Source organism: Salvelinus alpinus, chromosome 36, assembly GCF_045679555.1.
Source record: "Salvelinus alpinus chromosome 36, SLU_Salpinus.1, whole genome shotgun sequence".
Lineage (NCBI taxonomy): Eukaryota > Metazoa > Chordata > Actinopteri > Salmoniformes > Salmonidae > Salvelinus > Salvelinus alpinus.
In genome coordinates this window covers 16,595,423-16,618,543 of record NC_092121.1, presented here as the reverse complement: position 1 = coordinate 16,618,543, position 23,121 = coordinate 16,595,423, and the positions used below count along the sequence as shown (strand labels likewise).

General features: G+C 43.2%; 1 protein-coding gene across 2 annotated transcripts; it reads left to right on the top strand.

The window, feature by feature from the left end:
- Positions 1-3,785: 3,785 nt before the first annotated feature.
- Positions 3,786-13,637, top strand: LOC139564950 (neuronal pentraxin-1-like). 2 transcript variants are annotated; one of them, XM_071384891.1, is made up of 5 exons: positions 3,786-4,345; positions 4,746-4,953; positions 6,034-6,278; positions 6,557-6,736; positions 13,510-13,637. In XM_071384891.1, exons 1-5 carry the CDS (start codon positions 3,884-3,886, stop codon positions 13,522-13,524), a joined length of 1,110 nt encoding a protein of 369 aa, XP_071240992.1. In that variant the 5' UTR covers positions 3,786-3,883; the 3' UTR covers positions 13,525-13,637. The 2 variants fall into 2 exon arrangements, with proteins under 2 accessions (XP_071240992.1, XP_071240991.1); XM_071384890.1 differs by lacking the exon at positions 13,510-13,637 and adding an exon at positions 11,187-13,311.
- Positions 13,638-23,121: the final 9,484 nt, after the last annotated feature.

Genomic DNA, 23,121 nt, shown 5'->3' with positions numbered 1-23,121 from the left:
GTAGATGTCCTAACCGACTTGCCAAAACTATAGTTTGTTAACAAGAAATGTGTGGAGTGGTTGAAAAACGAGTTTTAATGACTCCAACCTAAGTGTATGTAAACTTCAGACTTCAACTGTGTTACAGTATGTAAGAGTTAAACCTCCAATAAGAAAAACAATTGTGTGTATTTGTTGTTGTATAGTGTCAGAGAAGAGAACAGGGATAAGTCACTACAAAGACTATTAGAGACAGAGCATTTACAACCATCAAAAGTAGAATGACAGTGCAATGCAGTGTTCACTATCATCTTTAAAAATACATATGTTTTATTATCACATAGACCAGCTAGATGCAGTGAAATGTGTTGTTTTACAGGGTCAGCCATGGTAATACGGCACCCCTGGACCAATTAGGGTTAAGTGCCTTGCTGAAAAAGATAATACTGCACTCATAGTTTGAAAAACATTTGGTTTTGGTAAGAGGCATTAACGCGACTGTAAAATATTTACCTTGGCCTAGGGCTAGTTAACAGAAGAGGGTTAGAGATAGTTTTGACTTTTGCTTGAGCTCACACGAGGCAGAGCAGAAGATATGATCCGTCTTCCAATTCATAAAAGCTTGGTGAAATATTTTACATCATCAACGACTGTAAATTGTGAATTCCAACCATTTCTTATGACAGCATTACTTCACCCTTTACAGATGTACCCCTTACAGCCTGTTATGAAGCACTCAGACAATTACATAACCATAAATGTAGTCTTCCATTCCATCTCTTGAATGCCCCAGAAGAGCTGAGAACAAAGAATTTTCCCTTGGCTTTTTATGGTGGCATGAATCAGTGGACACAGACGTTATTTATATTATGGCCCCCTAGCAACTTTATGGTTACACACGGTGCTTAGAGTCGATAAATCTCCTCCTACCCATTTAATTCCTTGTACACATCTGACCTATTTTCATCTAAGAACAGAATAATCTGATCAGAGAACAACCGCGATGGTCAATGAGGATTGAATAGAGGCAGGAATGTCACATTTAGTTCCATGCGCAAAACCAAGAACCTCTCACCCTCAGTTTAGCCATTATACATATACACTACAAAAGTATGTGGACACCTGCTTGTCGAACGTCTCATTCCAAAATCATGGGCATTAATATGGAGTTTAATATGGAACATTGCTGTGGGGACTTGCTTCCATTCAGCCACAAGAGCATTAGTGAGGTCGGGCACTGATGTTGAGCGATTAGGCCTGGCTCGCAGTCGGCGTTCCAATTCATTCCAAATGTGTTCGATGAGGTTGAGGGAAGGGGTCTATGCAGGCCAGTCAAGTTCTTCCACACCAATCTCAACAAACCATTTCTGTATGGACCTCGCTTTGTGCACGCGGACATTGTGATGCTGAAACAGGAAAGGGCCTTCGCCAAACTGTTGCCACAAAGTTGAAAGCACAGAATCGTCTACAATGGCATTGTATGCTGTAGCATACGGGCCCTAGCCCGAACCATGAAAAACAGCCCCAGACCATTATTCCTCCTTCACCAAACTTTACAGTTGGCAATATGCATTCGGGCAGGTAGCGTTCTCCTGGCATCCGTCAAATCCAGATTCGTCCGTCGGACTGCCAGGTGGTGAAGCGTGATTCATCCCTCTAGAGAACATGTTTTCACTGCTCCCGAGTCCAATGGAGGCGAGCTTTACACCACTCCAGGAGACGCTTGGCATTGTGCATGGTGATCTAAGGCTTGTGTGCGTATGGAAACCCATTTCATGAAGTTCAGAGGCAGAATGGAACTCTGTACTGAGTGTTGCAACCGAGGACAGACGATCTTTACGCGCCCCGAGCTTCAGCACTCGGTAGTCCTGTTCTGTGAGCTTGTGTGGCCTACCATTTCGCAGCTAAGCTGTTGTTGCTCCTACTTCACTTCAGCAACAACAGCACTTACAGTTGACCGTGGAAACTCTATCAGGGCAGAGATTTGATGAACTGACTTGTTGGAAAGGTAGCATTCTATGACAATGCCACGTAGAAAGTCACTGAGCTCTTCAGTAAGGCCATTCTACTGCCAGTGTTTGTCTATGGAGATTGCATGGCTGTGTGCTCAATTTAATACACTTGTCAGCAATGGGTTTGGCTGAAATAGCCAAATACACTAATTTGAAGTGTTGTCCACACACTTTTGTATATATAGTGTACCTCATGGTAAGACTATCTAGGATTGTCAGCTGATAGGAGGTGAAACGCTTTGGCATTCAGGTGCAGCACTTACAGCATTCAAAGTAAGCACTAAACACGTATAGAATCTTCATTTCAATAACTTGGACTGGGATCATTGCTCAGGGAACAAGTTGCCTGTAGGTACAAATCTAGGATCACTTCCCCAATAAAATGTGTTAGTGGCATGAGTTTCCCTGGGGATAGAAGGTGTAATTTGTGAAGTCAGCGAAGGTGTTGTAGGTTTAATGCCTCTCAGTCCTCCATGTCCTTCCATCACATAGACTCATATTGTCCATTGTACTGTACACATTCTTCAGTTGCCTAAAGTAAATCCATTTTAATCTAAGCTCCAATATGTTTTCATCACTTATTCAAGTTGTTTTCATTTGATTTTCAACACTGATATAATTAATAAAGGCTGAGTAGGCAACCAAAAAAGTAATATTGCTCTCCCTGAATAATTGAAATAGCAAAAGGCTAAGGGATAGATGAAGTCCTTATGGCCTGAATTATTGAGATGATTACAAATACTGCATTCAAATACTGCAGACTGTGTTGACACTTTGCAGTATTGTTTTTCCCAATTGGCAAGAACAGGCTGACACCCCATAGGTGCCCGAGGGCCTCACAGGATGACACCCCATGGGACATCATTCTGGGTATTACCACTGAGTCACTTACAAACCACCATGCCTGTGTGAGGGGCCTGACTTAAGGTGTACCAGCTTGACAACAGATGAAGAAGATTAGGAACATATTAATTTAGAGCATTCAATTATTTTCACGTTTCAACAAAATTATACTGTACAATGAGAAATACATGCAATGTACCAAATAAAGAAAACCACTTAACAACATTCTAATAAACCTGGGTGTGACAGTCAAAGAAGTGCAGCTATTGATGGTAATACAACTGCTGCTCGTGTAATTATATTGATGTTAATGGCTGTAAACATGCAGACCATGTTATCTATTATAAATATTGTAACATGAGAAAATGTACAGTGCTGTGAAAAAGTATTTGCCCCTTTCCTGATTTCTTATTTTTTTGCACATTTGTCACACTTAAATGTTTCAGATCATCAAACAAATTTTTATATTACACAAAGATAACCCAATTAAACACAAAATGCCGTTTTTAAGTGATGATTTTCTTTATTAAGGGAAAAAAGCTATCCGAACCTTCATAGCCCTATGTGAAAAAGTAATTGCCCCCTAAACCTAATAACTGGTTGTGCCACACTCAGCAGCAACAACTGCAATCAAGCGTTTGCGATAACTGGCAATGAGTCTTTCACATCGCTGTGGAGGAATTTTGGCCCACTCTTCTTTGCAGAATTGTTTTAATTCAGACACATTGGAGGGTTTTCTAGCATGAACCTCCTTTTTAAGGTCACGCCACAGCAACTCAATCGGATTCAAGTCCTGATTTTGACTAGGCCACTCGAGCCTCGAGTTTCATCTTTGAGCGTGAGGCTCCTTCCACCTTGACGTCGAGAGGCGATTAAGCTGCAAGAGTGAGATTCCTCCCCTCCTCTCCGTGATGGGGGAATCTGATCAGCGCAGACCACGCGCGCTATATAAACCGGGCGCGCGCCACGGACGGATTACAACAAAAAGCGACAGCTCCGTGGTCCTGAAATCACTCGCAACAAACACACCACCGCTGCTCCTAAACCAAATGCAACACAACACACACGGCGAAATGCAGGCCACTAAGAAGGCAATCTCTTGGAAACTTTTTATACTTTCATACTTATTCGTGGAGGGTTCGTGCCAAGACTTTGGTGGTGGACAGACTCAATTTATTTGCACGTCGGTGCCCAAGGATATGGACATATGCGCCGCTACCTTACAAAACAGTATGCCTGGAGAGGATTTGAAGACCACTGTAATGCAGCTCCGGGAGACCGTCCTACAGCAGAAGGAGACCATTATGAACCAAAAAGAGACTATCAGAGAACTGACTTCCAAGTTAACTCGCTGTGAGGGCCAGAGTGCGCCCGAGCCCGGACCTGGCGGAAGGAGAAAAGAGACGGGGACCAAAAATACTATGGGGGATGTATCAAGGGGTCCCTCGGACACTTTGGCGCAACTATCGCAGACTTTACAGTCTCTAAAACAGAGATTAGAAAATCTCGAGGTATGTGGAGAACCATAATCTTAACGAAATAATAGCCTTTATACATTTCACCAATCATTTTGGGTGAAAAACGACATGTTTACACTATGGGCTAAATCACGTTGCACTGTCCTGTCCAACTCGCACTGCCGCCCTTGTACTTTGTTATCACATTTACTTCCATGTAGGTTAATACTCTGCACTAATCGTGAAACTTAACAAGTCCTGCTGAGGACAGACACCTTGCCGGAGACGAATTTAGTTGCTTGATGTAGGCTACCATGTTGCTAACTCCACAGGGCAATAAACCGTAAAGAAGTTAATCTGGCATTAGCGTTGCGATGTCCCTCAGCATATGGGTTGTAATGTTTCTCAGTATTATTTAAACGTTTTTTAAACTAATCATTATTTCATTCCACAGCAATTCAGTCGGAACAACAACTCGGTCCAGGCGAACAGTCTGAAAGACCTGCTACAGAGTAAAATCGACGATTTGGAGAAGCAGGTGTTATCCCGCGTGAACAGTATCGAAGATGGCAAGCCTGGGTTGCGGAACGAGACGGAGCAGCGCGGTAGAGTGGAGTCGACTCTCACATCCCTGCACCAGAGAATCACCGACCTCGAGAAAGGTGCGAGCTCAAAAACGCGCCAAATACTTGGCCCGCATAGTTTAGCTAATTAGTATTGCCGTTTAAAAAACAAAAACGAGCTATTCTGAAAGACCTTTCAAATCCAACTGAAGTGGTGTTTATTACTAATGAATAGATTCATGTCAATATACGAAATCAATTGGTAATATGGCTGGTGTCCATTGCATCGCAGGGGAGGGGATGGGATCCGGCGAATAGCTGCATTACTTTGCATATCCAATTCCACAAAGATGTGTGGTTTAAGGTGATGTACTGTTCAAGGCATGCGTAAACAAAGGATGTATTCAGCACTTTTCCCTTAATTCATGCAGATCAAAATGGTTCAATTCTATTGAAACAGCCGTCTCCACTTGCACCACTAGCCGTTTGAGCAGAGCAAAGTTCGCCAGGACCTTATGGCGTAAAGCTCCAGCTCCTTATAGCGGGCAACAAACACGGTTGTAAAGTCCCGCCGAGGGAGGGGTGAGGAGAGACCAGGACCGCTATTCCAACCGCTTTGCTCATGTGATGCCTATCATGCCGCATAAAAAAAACTTGAAACCACAAGAAACAGGATTTTGTTGTATAACTACATTGATCAGTCAACCTTCAGCAGCAATCCGCTGCAAATCTCCCCTGCGCATTACGTGATGCTCAGCGACATATTTTACAACCTTCAAAAAAATACAACTCAAATCCTCACGTTCATCTTGACCTGACAATCACAGTTGGTTGTTAAAGACAAGACAAATGTCCCATCATTGATGTCCAACAAATTGGTGTCACTCAGATAGCCGATATAAAAGGCTCTAACTTCTATACAGTGCTTGATTTGGAGTGAAATATGTTTCTGCACTAATTTTGGGTGCTGGTACTGTTTATATTTTTGTGCAGGAGATCCACACTATTTCTTAGCTAATATTCTATAAGAGGAACAAGAGCTCAAGCAGTAGAACATTTGAGGTGCCAGTACTCAGTACTGGTGAGCTCCTGCCCAAGTCAAGCACTGCATCTATAGGCTTAGGCTAGCCTACAATAATTATTGTTCATCTTTAACCTTGTCCTCTGTTTTGTTTACAGGTCAGAAAGAAAACAGGCCGCTGGATAAATTCCAGTTGACGTTCCCGTTGAGGACCAACTACATGTATGCCAAAGTGAAGAAGAGTCTCCCTGAGATGTACGCAGTCACTGTCTGCATGTGGCTCAAATCCAATGCATCACCTGGGGTGGGCACGCCGTTCTCCTACGCAGTGCCAGGGCAGGCCAACGAGCTGGTGCTGATTGAGTGGGGGAATAATCCTATGGAGATACTCATCAATGACAAGGTATACTCACATGTTATTTTACATGATGCATATATCACCAACAGTAGACAAAATATTATTTGAAAGCAGAATATTGCATCAAATTATTCTTAATGTATGAAAATGCTGATTGTAGCATGAAGGCCTGCACTGCAAACTACAAAGAAATATCCTTTTTGAATTAGACCACACTGACTATAAAGTATGCAAGGTTTTTTATTTTAGTATGCTGTAGTGATACAAATTAACAAAACTCCACCCATGCATATACTAAAATAAAATACTGAAATCCATTCCAGGTAGCTAAATTACCATTCATTATCAACGACGGGAAGTGGCATCACATCTGTGTCACATGGACAACTCGAGATGGAGTATGGGAGGCTTTCCAAGATGGAGTCATGAGGGGCAGTGGAGAAAACCTTGCTCCATACCATCCAATCAAACCACAGGGTGTTCTGATATTGGGACAAGAACAGGTATGCCCATTACAATTTTAATGGTAAATTTTTAATCAATACACTTTGGTACCTTAGGTCATAATATCAAAAGGGACATGGCCTATAGCATAAACATAGCATCAGTCAGACCTTGAGAGAGGAAAAGGCTTATGCATCAATTAAAAACCTGAGCCGCTGACTCTCAGGTTCCATAATACGATGGAGGAATTATCCCGTTTAGGCGTGAATTTGGATCAATTATCAAATAAAATCAATAAAATAAAATAATATTTGTAACATGCATGGTAAACAACAGGTGTAGACTAACAGTGAAATGCTTACCTCCAGGCCCTTCCAAACAACGCAGAGAGAAAAAAATAGAAATTATAGAAAAATAGACAAATAATAACACGAGGAATAAATACACAATGAGTAACGATAACTTGGCTATATACACGGGGTACCAGTACTGAGTCGATGTGCAGGGGTACGAGGTAATTGAGGGAGATACAGTGCGTTCGGAAAGTATTCAGACCCCTTCTGCTTTTTCCATATTTTGTTACGTTACAGCCTTATTGTAAAATGGATTAAGAAAAAAACTTTCCTTATCTACACACAATACCCCATAATGACATTTTATAAAATGTATTTTAAAAAAACAGAAAATTACATTTACATAAGTATTCAGACCCTTTATGCAGTACTTCTGCACCTCTGGCAGCAATTACAGCCTTGAGTCTTCTTGGGTATGATGCTACAAGCTTGGCACACCTGCATTTGGGGAGTTTCTCACATTCTTCTTTCCTTCGATCCTGACTAGTCTCCCAGTCCCTGCCGCTGAAAAACATCCCCACAGCATGATGCTGCCACCACCATGCTTCATCATAGGGATGGTGCCAGGTTTCCTCCAGACATGACGCTTGGCATTCAGGCCAAAGAGTTAAACCTTGGTTTCATCAGACCAGAGAATCTTGTTTCTCATGGTCTGAGATTCCTTTAGGTGCCTTTTGGCAAACTCCAAGCGGGCTGTCATGTGCCTTTTACTGAGGAGTGGCTTCCGTCTGGCCACTCTACCATAAAGGCATGATTGTTGGAGTGCTACAGAGATGGTTGTCCTTCTGGAAGGTTCTCCCATCTCCACAGAGGAACTCTGGAGCTATGTATGAGTGACCATTGGGTTCTTGGTCACCTCCCTGACCAAGGCCCTTGTCCCACGATTTTTCAGTTTGGCCAGGTGGCCAGCTCTAGGAAAAGTCTTTGTGATTACAAACTTCTTCCATTTAAGAATGATGGAGGCCACTGTGTTCTTGGGGACCTTCAATTCTGCAGAAATGTTTTGGTACCCTTCCCCAGATCTGTGCCTCGACACAAATCTGTCTCGGAGCTCTACGGACAATTCCTTCAACCTTTTATATTTTAATACATTGGCAAACATTTCTAAAAACCTGTTTTCACTTCGTCATTATCGGGCATTGTTTGTAGATTGACAGAAGAATCTATAATTTAATCAATTTTAGAAGGCTGTAACGTAACAAAATATGGAAAAAGTCAAAGGGTCTGAATGCTTTTCGAATTGACTGTATGTACATATACAGTAGGTAGGGATAAAGTGACTAGGCAAGAAGATGGATAATAAACAGTAGCAGCAGCATATGTGATGAGTCAAAAAGAGACTGCAAAAAGGGTCAATGCAGATAGTTAAATAGTGAACCAATAGCTTCCCGAACTAACTATTTAGCAGTCTAATGGCTTGTATTAAGCTGTTCAGGGTCATGTTGGTTACAGACTTGGTGCATTGGTAGCGCCTGCCATGCGGTACCAGAGAGAACAGTCTATGACTTGGGTGGCTGGAGTCTTTGACAATTTTGACAATTATTAGGGCCTTTCTCAGCCCAGTGATGTACTGGGCCGTATGCACTACTCTCTGTAGCGCCTTGTGGTCAGATGCCAAGCAGTTGCCAAACCGTTGATGCAGCCAGTCAAGATGTTCTCAATGGTGCAGCTGTAGAACTTTTTGAGGATCTGAGGGCCCATGCAAATCTTTTCAACCTCCTGAGGGGAAGAGGAATTGTCGTGCCCTCTTCACGAGTGTGTTGGTGTGTGTGACCCATGATAATTCCTTCGTGATGTGGACACCGAGGAACTTGAAGCTCTCAAGCTGATCCACTACAGCCCTGTTTATGTGGATGGAGGCATGCTCAGCCCTCCATTTCCTGTACCCACAATCAGCTCCTTTGTCTTGCTGATGTTGAGAGAGAGGTTGTTGTCCTGGCACCGCATTGCCCTTAAGGTGCAATGTTGAGGGTCAGAGTGGTGGATCTGTTGTTCCCTACCCTTACCACCTAGGGGGGGCCCGTCAGGAAGTCCATGATCCAGTTGCATAGAGAGGTGTTTAGTCCCAGGGTCCTTAGCTTAGTGATGAGCTTGGAAGGCACTTTGGTGTTGAACGCTCAGCTGTAGTCAATGAACAGCATTCTCACGTAGGTGTTATTTTTGTCCAGATGGGAAAGGGCAGTGTGGAGTGCAATAAAATTGCATAATCTGTGGATCTGTTGGGGCGGTATTCCAATTGGAGTGGGTCCAGGGTGTTTGGGATGATGGTGTTGATTTTAGCCATGACCAGCCTTTCAAAGCATTTCATGGCTACAGATGTGAGTGCTATGGGCGATAGTCATTTAGACAGGCTACCTTCGCATTCTTGGGCACAGGCACTATGGTGGTCTGCTTGAAACATGTAGGTATGGCGCAGTGGTCTAGGGCACTGCATCGCAGTGCTAGCTGCGCCACCAGAGTCTCTGGGTTCGTGCCCAGGCAACCGGGAGATCCGTGGGGCGACGCACAATTGGCATAGCGTCGTCCGGGTTAGGGAGGGTTTGGCCGGTAGGGAGGGTTTGGCCGGTAGGGATATCCTTGTCTCAGTATGTAAAAAAAATAAAATAAAAAATAAAAATAATAATAATAATAAAACAAATGTAATAAAAATGTATGCACTCTACTGTAAGTCGCTCTGGATAAGAGCGTCTGCTAAATGACTAAAATGTAAAAAAAAAATGTATTACAGACGGGGTCAGGGAGAGGTTGAACATCTCAGTGAAGACACTTGCCAGCTGGTCCGCGCATGCTCTGAGTACACGCCCTGGTAATTAGTCTGGCCCTGCTGCCTTTTGAATGTTAACCTGTTTAAAGGTCTTACCCACATCGGCTACTGAGAGCGTGAACACACAGTCGTCTTGAACAGCACGTGCTCTCATGCATGGTTCAGTGTTACAAGGCTTGAAGCAAGCATAGAAAGTATTTAGCTCGTCTTGTAGGCTCGCATTACTGGACAGCTCGCGGCTGGTTTTCCCTTTGTAATCCGTGATAGTTTGCAAGCCCTGTCACATCCGACGAGCGTCAGAGTCGGTGTAGTAGGATTCGATCTTGGTCCTGTATTGAAGCTTTGCCTGTTTGATGGTTCGTCGGAGGGCGTAGCAGGATTTCTTATAAGCGTCCGGTTAATGTTCTCTACCAAAAAAGCGGCAGCTCTAGCCACTGGGATTGTGAGAAATGATCCTTTTTACTCATGAAACCAACATAGTCTTGGGGCAATTCGTATTATTCTGTAGGTAAATCTGTGACTCCATTTAGTATGATATATTACATTATGTACGTTACATTATGAATAGAATAGCGATCGTACAATATCATACGAATTATAGGATGTATAGTATCATATTTTACGTCTTACCCGGCCGTACAATAGCATATGAACTGAATGAACATTTTATACTACACTTTGGGGGACGTATACTATTATACGTCTTTCTCTGGGACCAGGTTGCTTATTGCGCCATAACAACAATTGAGAATTTTGGGGAGAATTTATGTTGGCGGTTAGGGGAACTAACAACAAAGTTAGGATAACTTTTGTAAAAGGTTAGGAGAAATAAAATGACAAAGGTTAGTAGAATTTACGTAGCAGGTTAGGTGAAATTGGTTAAGTTTCAAAAAAGAGTTAGGGGAAGAGTAAGTTTTAAAATGCTACAGTTGTCCCCAACGCGACTCGATCACACAACCTTTGGATTGCTAGACAGTTGCAGATTACTCCCATCCATCCTCCCCAACCAATCTCCCTTTCTAGCTAAAGTAACTACACCATTACTAGGTATCATATGTCATGGAGGTGCTCAGAAATACGTAAAGTATGAGGCAAGGCTGACGAAACAGGGCAACCCCAATTCTGATTTATCAGCTCACACTGCAATGGCAAAATGAAAAGCCGTTTGCATGGTAACGGGATTCATTAGTCAAAACATGAATCTGGATAAATGAAAAAGTCTACTAATTTGATATATGAGCTATCCTTGGTTTCTTCTAACAAGCCACATGGATGGAAGCATGGATAAATTATTTAATGCACAAATTAACTCCAAAGGTTAACTTGAAATAATTGTTTTCCTTTGCCTTAGCACAATATCCATCTTCATTAATTCAATATTATTTTCCACAGGATACGCTTGGAGGGGGCTTTGATGCTACACAAGCTTTTGTTGGAGACCTGGCGAATTTTCATATCTGGGACCGGAAGTTGTCTATTGGAGAGATATACAACCTGGCAACTTGCAGCAGCAAAGCGCAGATAGGCAACGTGTTTTCGTGGTTGGAGAGCAGTATTGATATTTACGGAGGAGCCTCCAAGTGGACATTTGAGGCTTGTCGCCAACTGAACTGAACTGCAGGGAAAAGTGAAAAGCCAATGAGAAATGCGTGTGTTAAAGCCTCTGTTGATAATGTGTCTGATTTGATAGATAAAGAAGCATTTATTTCAGTAAATGACATCTGGATTTGATATAGATATTGAATACTTTATGTGTGGACACTTACTAGATTTCTACCTGTCTAAAATAAGAATCTGACCTTCTTGTTCATCTTGGATATTTCAGTTGGATAGTTTTGGCATCTGGTTGGATGCTTCAAAGCGCTTCGTTCAACTGGTTTGTTATCTCATGGTCTTCAGAGCAATTGATACATACAGGCCAGCATATCACCACAACGCAGTGCAGACGCAGACAGCACTCCCAGACAGAGGACCACTTAGAACGTCCACCATAAGTAGAATTGGTGATGTATGTAGTTGTCCCCAACGAGGAAATCAGGGAGGGGACTGGGATCTGTCGCCGTCCGTTAGTACATTAGTGCGTTCGTACATTAGTCACGCGTGACATCTCAGACAGCACTGGCCCGGTTGTGACAAAACTTGAATGATGCGTCTTGCGTTAGATATCTGGCATTTACAAAATTATACTGATTGGCCAGATGATGGCGCTATAACAAGAAATGTTAAATATTTCAAATGCAAACTTTGAAGGGTCACCCATTACCCCGTTTGACCTAAAGTCATGAAATTCGGTACATATGTCCCTCTCCTTAAAAGAAACAAATTTGCCTCAGGGAACAATAAGCTTCACCATTCTGGATTTCCGTTATTTAGAATTTTGTGAAAGACACTTAAAACGCTACTCTTCTGGCACCGAATGAACGATCTGCATGAAACTTGATATGTGGCATCTATGACAATATTTTCCAGACTAGTACCTAAAACAACATGGCCACTATTGACCAATAAATATTCACTTGGGCATGGTCTGGCAAAAATTAGTCAAGGATATTTGTATTGTAACAAACGCTGTCAAGACTCAACATATGACTCAGAGTGATGAGTCTAGCTAACCCACAAGATATGTCAGACACCACTGGCCCGATTTTGGGTGAATGATGCCTCTTGCCATAGAGATCCAACATTCACAAAATTACACTGATTGGCCCAAGGGGTGATGCTATAGTAATCAACTGTATGTACGTTAGTCACACACGATATCTCAGACAACACTGGCCCGATTTTAACGAAACTTGGGTGAATGATGCGTCTTACCATAGAAATCAGTCATTTGCAAAATTATACTGATTGGCCCAAGGGGGGTGCTGCATCATTTGTGGGGGACGACATGCTTACTGTTGCCTTGTTTTTATTGGACTGGGGACACGCATTTCAACCAATCATGCGATTTTGTTTATATTCCCACTGCCTGGGATTTTCACTGTGAACGACGGGTAGACTTGAAAAAGAATGTATACTTAAACGGTTATGAAACAGGCACAGCTTTCTGCTCTATCGCTATCGTTTCTCTATCACCACCTGCTTGACGCAATTTTGTGTAAAGAATGACATCTTTTTTTGCCAACATACAAGCCTGGGTGCCTTGGGATGTTGAAATAACTCAGCACATTCATTATGATTTGCAAAGTATTTTGTGTCGTATTTATTTTCCTTTAGGCCTACAACGAGATTTATTTCCAAAAGAGATGTTTATTATCATAACACATTACGCTGGATAATAAGATGATTATTGCACTTAAAAGCAATTCATTGAGGTGTTTGTACTTTAATGGGAATGTTATCTGTACAGTAACAGCATGACTTAACTAATTGCTGCAGCAGCATCAACAAAATCTGCTTTTACTATCCTCCTTTTGGGTTGAGATTTTATACTGTCTTGTTATATGCTCAAAGCATGGCAACACTGAAATATGAAAAAGTTCTAATTTTTTAAATAAAATTGTGATACCTGAATCTATCCCTGTGTGAGTGTGACATTACTGTCACAGAGTAACCCATGCATATCACAGGCCTACAAATATTTTTGAAAGCATATTTTTGAAAGTCCTCTTACATTTCTCTATAGTCTCAATTAACATTGTGAAACCTATTGTCAAGAATCAATGGCAGGTTCAGAGACCTTTGTACACCACTCCCTTTTATTTCCTCTTACTAGATATGCACAGACTGAGAAGCATTGAGAGGCCTGGGTTGCAGTATGTGGCATCAGTGGATGAACCGGGTCAGTGGTGTAACAGCACTACTGCTCTCTTCTTCTGGAACCCTAAAAGTTGAACCCTAAACGTTGTGGCCAGGACCCGGAGAGGATAGAGAAGGTCAACACTATCTGCCTCCTCCTTAAAAGAAAAGCTAGTCCTCATTACCACTGGATAAATCTCCCGGCCACCGCGACCCAGACAACATCTCAAGGTGCATTCCATTGCCACCAAGGTCAAGAGCAACCTGGGAAATATTCTGTCCTCCTGACATAAAAACACACACACACACGTAAGAACACACACACTAGTATTCCCGAAGCTTGACGTCTTTTAGCAATAGCTTTGAATCGACGACAGGTAGAGAGGAGTTTAACTGAGATACGCAGACGACATGCCCATTTCCCTACATACATTCCTTACATACTTGACTGACGTGAGAATAATGTCCAATTATAGTAAAGCATGACAGCAGGAGCACAGCAACATACCAAAGTGTAGAATAAAGGGGTCCACTCAATCAAAATAGCACTTGGTTGTTACACTTTGCATAAGAGGGGGTGAAAAACTACAGGCAAAGCATTTAAAAACTGATATATCTAAAAACAAGGGCCCTTGTCACAATAGCTTTTTTTTTAACTAGGCAAGTCAGTTAAGAACAAATTCTTATTTACAATGACGGCCTAGGAACAGTGGGTAAACTGCCTTGTTCAGGGGCAGAACGACAGATTTCTTTACCTTGTCAGGTCGGGAATTTGATCTAGCAACCTTTCGGTTACTGGCCCAACGCTCTAACCACTAGGCTACCTGCCGCCCCATTGCAATGCATCCTGTATCCCATATACAATCACAGAAATACCATGTAAAACCGGTAGTATATGGTTCCATTGGCAGGGCTTGACCTATAGCTAGTAGGGTTCATGAACTCAGTAATGAGGCCAGGTCGATAATTCATGGTAAAACCACCTCAGTTGAGTGGTGGGCTTCCCATGATCCACCTCTGGGACATGGAACACATCTGAAGTCTTTTCCCCAGGTGCCATCCTGCTGTAGCTGTAGGAGTAAATGAGATACATAGATAAAACATAGACGTATAGGACAGCTGAACATTAAAAACAGACCACACGAAGAGAAGGCGACACATAGGCGCCTAGGACAACTGGACACACTAATGATAGAGGAGACACATAGTCTGCTGATCCTAATAAGGGCACACATACCAGAGAACATACTGAGACACTGAGCTAAATACAGGGCCAAGACATAGGCCTATAGGATAGATGGACATATATTATTTTTAGGACAAGCAAGGGTCTTGCCACCATTATAATCTAATTGAAAGCAGATATGGGCGTTATTGGGCGTGAACAAGCAGGAAGCTTGAACTAAAAGATAATGGTGGCGAATGACTTAAGAAAAGAAACTTCATTTGCATAAGGGATGGACATAATACTATGTGTGTATAAATATAAGAGCTAGGGCTCTGGGAAAGGGGGTTCCGCGGGACATTCCGGCTTGCTATACAATTGTATTAAAAAGTCTATTTGATTTCACAAGTTCTTACGAGTGTTATATTTCTGAGACGATGTTCCACGACATAGCCTATACATATCCCATAGCCATTACCGCCTGCTGCTTTGGACACAGGTGGAGTTGGGTTACAGAGATAATTCCTACTGTGGTGGAGAACAGCAGACAGGCTATCTATCCCCTGAGTGACCTCAACCTCTGCGTGGCCCCTGGAGCACTGGCCAGAAATAGACCAGAGATATAATAGGTCAACCTTGTCTTCACCTCTGGACCATGTGTGTCTGGTCTGGATCAGGCTTTTTTTGGTCTGACCCAAATCCTGGCGCAGATGTTTTGAGGTTTATTTTCATCCTAGCTGGACAGGAGGGACTCTGGTCAGTACTACGTGGCCACGGGTATGACAAAACATTTATTTTTACTGCTCTAGTTACGTTCGTAACCAGTTAATAAAATGGTAACCAGTTTTTAATAGCAATAAGGCACCTCAGGGGTTTGTGATATATGGCCAATATACCATTGCTAAGGGTCCAGGCGTTGCGTCGTGCCTAAGAACAGCCCTTAGCCGTGGTATATTGGCCATATACCACACCCCCCCGTGCCTTATTGCTTGAATATACCCTGTCCCTGACTCTTTGACTCACACTCCACACTGGCAAGTCATCCCATTCACAGCTAATAAAGCATTTGACAGGTGATGTGTGAGGACGAGTACTGCATACAGTTGGCCCACTCAGAATGATCTGCCCTAAATTATGAATTGTATTTGTGTTTGTATGTGTCCATAGCTCTGACCACTATGGTATTCTCACAGATGCCTGGTCCGGTTGACCAGCTTGGCCGGTTGGCCTGTGTGACCTTGCCGTCTGCATCCAGCTAGCTATGACTGTATGAAGGTGGCAGCTAACAAGATCTCTCTCTCCTGCCATCTTCCACCTGCTTTGAATACATAATGAGAAAAAGCCAGGAACTGTCCCACCAGTGACCAGAGCCTGATGAAAAATGCATGACCAGGGTGGGTAAACAGCCCCTCAATGTGGGTCAGCAGAGAGGAGAGGAGGAAATTATGCAAAGGTCATATTGATGTTGAATATGATCCTCACTTCTTTTGATATTTAGAAAAACCTTGGGAGGTGCGTATTGGATTGTTGATAAGAATGTTGGTCCGTGACAGTACATGTGGTTAGAGTGATAGAGCTTCTGATAGGTCAGCTGCAGAGCTTGGAAAAACATGACATCATCAGAAAGAGGTCATAGAAGCACTACATCTAGTATGACTCTCTGTCATTAGTCAAAGTATCAATACCCCATGTGGGTGGGAGTGGCCTTAGACCAATGGAAGAGTTTCCTAGAGAGGCTGAATAAAGGGTGACCCTGAGAAATCCAATATCACCAATTACCATTGATGTAAACCCTACCATTAAAGGCCTTGTGAAACTCCTTTGTAGTTAGTTTAAAACTCCTTCCCAGCTCATTTGAGCAAGCACAAGCAGTAGATCACTGTTCCAATCAAATCTTATTATGCTAAGCATTTCTGGTCAGCCTTATTAAATATGTACCCTATTCATAATTGCACAGCATTAGCAAACCATTCCCATTCATCTCTCTGGTAATTATTTCATGTTGGATTACAGCAGGCAGAGCTACAGTGGATCCCCTCTGACTGTCCATAACAGAGCCCTGTGGTAGACTGGCGGAGACACAAGACAAGAGGCGTTTGTAAGGCAAACTGAAACAGAATATACATGAGACACATCCATATTCTCCCATAATCTCACAGCCTTCTCTATGGCTGTCAGACTCATGCTCAACACTCCATGTCACTGAATGAATAATTTATTTCATCCCGGGATGCAAAGGAAATTCTCCTCCAGATATTCTCTTTTGCCATTGCACCAGCCAGCCACTCAGATTCACTACTTCTTTCACCGCCGCAGTCGACGCTTTGCCCCTCTGGGGAAATACAAACACAAACATTAGGCTGGGCAGATTCCTTTGAAGAACCCTCCCCGAGCTATCCCAGATAGGCAGGTATCTGATATCTTCTCTAGCGGTAAAGTCATTTTGGACTCTTTTCTTTTAAGAGAAGAAGCTAGTTCAGCGTGCTTTACATACAAATTACCTGCTCTTAGCACCAGGGGTAAATATCACTGCAGGTTGTATGAAATCATCAGCACAAATAAAATGTGGGGAGTATATAGATGGTAAGTATCAAACTGCAGCACCCTCAGAAGCCACCATTTGAGCAGTTCAGTGGGTTTTGGGTCGCGGCGTCTCTGGGGGCCCATACAGTTTGTCTTGTCTAAAGGATGACAGTGCAGATTAATGGGCCAATCCAGCCCACTTCCTGTTGGCTCTTCCTCCCCTGGCACTGTGCCACACTCTGCAGCTCAGTGCCTGCTGGGAGGCCACAGCCCCCTAGAGGGGGTGGCAGAGTGCTGTTGCCACCAGGGAGAGGGGAGGGGAACACATGTTATGTTGTGTGCCCCCCCCGTGTAGGAGTAAAAGGGTTTACTGGGATGGGTGTGTACTGTAATACCATACACTGGCCTTGATCCTAGATCAGCTTTGCAGAAGCCCCCCCCCACCCTCTGGCTGCCTGCCTGCCACTGAGAGGCCTTAGCCACGGGAGGTGTATGACAGAAGCCGACACCACAGGAATATTTTTCAAGACATTGCCACAGTCTCTGCACCCTCTGGGAACGATGCCAGGGGCTGTGTTCCATAATCAGGTCAATCAGAGACAGAGCAACTTCCCACCATCTCTCACCCCCACCCAGCAAACCACCCTGCACCTCCTCACTATTCCTGGGTTTGGGCACAGAGCACAGACTACTGGTGCCCTGCTATGTGTGTGAACATACAGAGAAGGTGTGACAGGGCTAGTGCCAGAAGGGGGGAAGGAGGGGGAGCTTCACATCTAACCAGACAGAAACACAAACAGAAACTATACTGACAATTCTATGTGTCTGAAAAACAGGAAATCAACAGCAACTCTCATGCATACAAATAAAACAGAAACTATAAATTAGTGGCAGCAGGCAGAATGTGAACAAAAGTTCAACATCTGCTACGTTGGGCACATTGGTCCTTTTCATAAGAACCCCAACAAAAATTAAATATGAAGATAAGAACAAAAGCTGCAACCTTAATCATTTTTCTAGGATTGAAAAATTGGGATCTCACTCCAAAGGATTACAACTTAAAATGAAAACAGATTCTATTGGGAAATGTTTTCTAAAGTATGACGAAAGCTAGCTGCAAAGCCAAAAAAGAGAGAAAGAAGTACTCTAGTCTCTAGAACACAAAGGGATGTATGTACCACAGTCTCTACTGTACTGAATGGAACTCTTTGACAGAATCTAAAGAATTTAAATAATTTAAAGGGCTGAGTCACAATCAACCCAGCCCAGACAGTGTTGACAACTTGGATTAAATAGTGGCCAGGAGAAGATGTTGGCCAGAACTGCATACAGTACCACTTCTACAGAATGGAGGACAGACACATAGATGGAAGTACAGGGCAGGCAGTGTTAAAAAGACCAGCCCGTAGTTTCAGCACCCTTGAACTATTAGTTAGCTGTACTCTCCCAACACCCCTTATTTATTAGTGGTACCTACAAGTCACCACACTTGTATCAGCCAATCATAGTTCACCATTCCCATGCAGCTCACTGACCTCTGCTGCTGCCATCAGAGCGAGATCGTGGTCAGAAGAGGATGGACGTCTTGGACTGTTCCTCACCAATCTGTATTTGACCTGTGTTTTAGTGCGTTCATCTAAGTGTAAGTACTGTTGACATGTCATTAGTATTTTAGTTGGGTGTTGCTAAGGCAGTCGAGATATTTACCAGTTATTCCTTTTCCATGTGTGTCATGCTATTCCTAGCCAGCTAGCCTAGTCATGCTAGCTCGTCTATGCTGTGTACCTCACGCCTTGTTTAGGATAGCCTATTCATATTATTATGTTCATATTGTCTGTGTACTTGTAGTCATATTTATTGACATGTAGAGCCTTTATGTAGTGCTACTGTGCACTGTATTTAGCCTTGTCTAACAAGTAGCCTAATTTAGCCTTTGCCTTCCTCGTGGCGCAGTTACTATTCCACAGTGGTCGTGGTCTCGTGCTCATGCAGAATCTGGTTGCATTATGGTCATGTTTTCAGTTATATGCTTACCTGTATTTGGGTCTTTATGCTGTAACTGCATTCCATTATTGTTTCTGTATTAGTAATCAGTAATTGAACATTGTAGTGCATAGATTTGTGTATTGATGTACATACTACGCTAAGCCAGTCTATTGGTTGTATACAGGCCATACATCTATGATACGACAGGACAGGCCATAGTATATGCTAAGCTAGCTTACCTATTAGAGGCCATATGTATCTGTGTATGATATTGTCCAACTGTGCTACTGCCAATGCTCTGTATGGCCATTACTGGAATCTATCTTAATTTCTTCATAGAACCACTCTTATACACTCTTACTGTGAGCCATCATTACAGAGGAGTGTGGTGTGTTGAACCCAATATCTGCAATAATCCTGTTCTGAAGACATCTGACTTGTTCTTGCCGGACAGACCAGTGGCTGAACCTGATCAACTGGCAGCTATAGCTCTCTACTAGTGCCCAGTTCTAGCTGGTCCTCCCGGATCAGCCTTTAGTATTTTTCAGGCAGACAGAAATTAGAGTCAAGGTTAACTCTCAAACGACATTCATGTAGAATGCAGATATTATGAGGGTATGCTGAATAGACATTCATTGGGGGTAAGAATTGTGAGATTGATAGAAAGGGATAGGACAAAATCATTCAGAGAAATGACTGTATTTTGGAGAAAGAAGTGGAGACAGTATTCACTCCTAATCTCATCAAAGCACAGAACCATTATTCCTTATTCACACTTCAGATTTCCAATATTCAGGAGACTTAAAACAATTTCTGTATTGTAGTAGTGGTGTGTTTTATAGAATGTAAGGCTATCGAGAGGGCCAGTCAATGATCGACCAGAATAGACGACCTACCTTGAGACATTCTTATCTGTAAAGTGAAAGAGTAATGTATAACCATTCTGAATCACAAACCACAGGAGATTGCGTCATATGTACTGCTGGGTAACCATGACTGTCTAAAGGATATAATTGTGAATCTTAATAACACAGGGATATATTTTCGATGAGTTTCATCATGTAATTATTTTTAGATGAGTTTCCTCATCTTCTGCTGAAAGCCTGGTGCTTATTTTTGAATGGTGAGAGTAATGCAATCATTGAGAGATTAAAAAGTTCCAAGAAGCTTACTGATGTTTCCAAAATATTCATATGCACCATAAACATCCACCCAAGTGATACTTCACTTCTCTGAACTCTGTGCGCACAACTGCCTTTTCGAGTGACTTGACGCAGCCGGCATCATCATCGCCAGTCTGAGACACACACAAACTGCGTCATCACCGTCTCTCCTCTATGAATAATCCATGTCCTCAGAGAACCATACCCCCCCAAGTTATATAACAGTTTTAGAGTTTACGGCAGCCCTGAAGATATCTATGTCAATAGGAAGATAAGAGTAGAAGTGACTGAATAATTGTGTTTCTTTTTCCCCCTAACCTTATGCACACAGTGTGACCCAGCAGCACGCCACAGGCCATATCAGGGTCAATGACACCTGGCCTTATGAGACAGAGACGGTGGTCCTGCTTAGCACATGGCTCCTGGCCTGGTGACATCGCTGTCCTCTGATGGGAATTAGCAAACCGCATAGCTGTGATCAACATTGACTCCCACAGACCCAGAGCTGGCCCAGAGCAGGCCCCTGTAGTCACAGACCCAGAGCTGGCCCCCGCAGTCACAGACCCAGAGCTGGCCCAGAGCAGGCCCCTGCAGTCACAGACCCAGAGCTGGCCCCTGCAGTCACAGATCAACAGAGCTGGCACAGAGCAGGCCCCTGCAGTCACAAACCTCAGTGATCCCACTGCTCCAAAGGGTCAGGGGGCAAGACTGTCACCACCAGAGTTAATATAGGCCACTTAGACCACTTATGATCCTAGCCTTGGGACACTGGATGGCTCTGGAAAGTCTCATTACTAACTTCCCAAGTCAACATACTTTTTTTGTCACGCTTTGTGGAGACCATTATATGACATCCAATGGTGTGCTTCTGCTGGAATGGAAAATTATTTTAACAATGTCCCCTCCGTCCCTGAACAGTCTCTGCAGCTCTGGACAGGCTCACACACCAACTCACTGTAACACAGCTAATGAGAGTCCTGCAGTCTGTGTGTGTCTGTGTGAGTGTGTGAGTGTGTGTGTGTGTGTGTGTGTGTGTGTGTGTGTGTGTGTGTGTGTGTGTGTGTGTGTGTGTGTGTGTGTGTGTGTGTGTGTGTGTGTGTGTGTGTGTGTGTGTGTGTGTGTGTGTGTGTGTGTGTGTGTGTGTGTGTGTGTGTGTGTGTGTGTGTGTGTGAGAAAGAGAGTGAATGTGAGTGTACCTGCAGCTCCTCACGGACACATTGATTCCATCTCCCCTTGTCAATCCCCCCTCCCACCCTCTACATCTCCTGGCTGCATTCCCACACACACTGCTCCTTTTCTCCACTGTCATTCTGCCTCCTCTTACTACAGTCAATAGAACAACATGGCTGCTCATTATGGGATTGCAATGGTAGAGAGTCTCTGGCAGCATGGACACATGGAACACCAGCCAGCTTCACAGATACAGCAGGTGAGCCTACAGCACCAACATGATGTTTACAGTGACTATACTATATGAATTCCAAGACAATGTGGACACACTGGACAGGGATGTATACAGTGATGATGCTATATGAATTCCAAGACAATGTGGACACACTGGACAGGGATGTATACAGTGACTGTACTACATGAATTCCAAGACAATGTGGACACACTGGACAGGGATGTATACAGTGATTATACTATATGCATTCCAAGACAATGTGGACACACTGGACAGAGATGTATACAGTGATGATGCTATATGAATTCCAAGACAATGTGGACACACTGGACAGGGATGTATACAGTGATTATACTATATGCATTCCAAGACAATGTGGACACACTGGACAGGGATGTATACAGTGATTATACTATATGAATTCCAAGACAATGTGGACACACTGGACAGGGATGTATACAGTGATGATGCTATATGCATTCCAAGACAATGTGGACACACTGGACAGGGGTGTCTTGATCGGTCTATAGGCTTGAGAACATGATGACTGCCTGGTCCCATTTCTTAACTTAGACCATTTACTGTGTGTGTGTAGCTATTGAGAGCCTGGATGAAGTGATCCATTAGAGTGTAACTAGACTATGTCATGTCCATCTAATTGGCTGTTCAGTGGGAGCCAGGATGATCATTTCACTAATGGGCTGCTACAGCCATTAAGACACCACAGAGATAATCAGCTGCCAATTTATGCCTCTAATGAAGAAGCACTGGCACCACTAGAAATGACCCCAGGTCAGCTCATTGGGGAAGAATACTAGGTAACATCAAATCAAACTTTATTCGTCACATGCGCCGAATACAACAGTTGTAGACCCTACCGTGAAATGCTTACAAGCCCTTAACCAACAGTGCAGTTCAAGATTAAAATATTTAACAAATAATCTAAAATAATAAAAAAGTCAAACTATAAAATGACAATAGCGAGGCTTTATACAGGGGATACCGGTACCGAGTCAATGTCCGGGGGTACAGGTTAGTCGAGGTAATTTGTACATGTAGGTAGGGGTGATAATAAACAGTGAGTAGCGGGTCAGATGCTGAGCAGTTGCCATACCACGCCGTGATGCAACCGGTCAGAATGCTCTCGATGCTGCAGCTTTGAGGATCTGGGGGCCGTGCCAAATCTTTTCAGTCTCCTGAGGGGGAAAAGGTGTTGTCGTGCCCTCTTCACGACTGTATTGGTATGTTTGGACCATGATAGTTTGTTGGTGATGTGGACACCAAGGAACTTGAAACTCTCGACCCGCTCCACTACAGTCCTATCGATGTTAATGGGGGCCTGTTCGG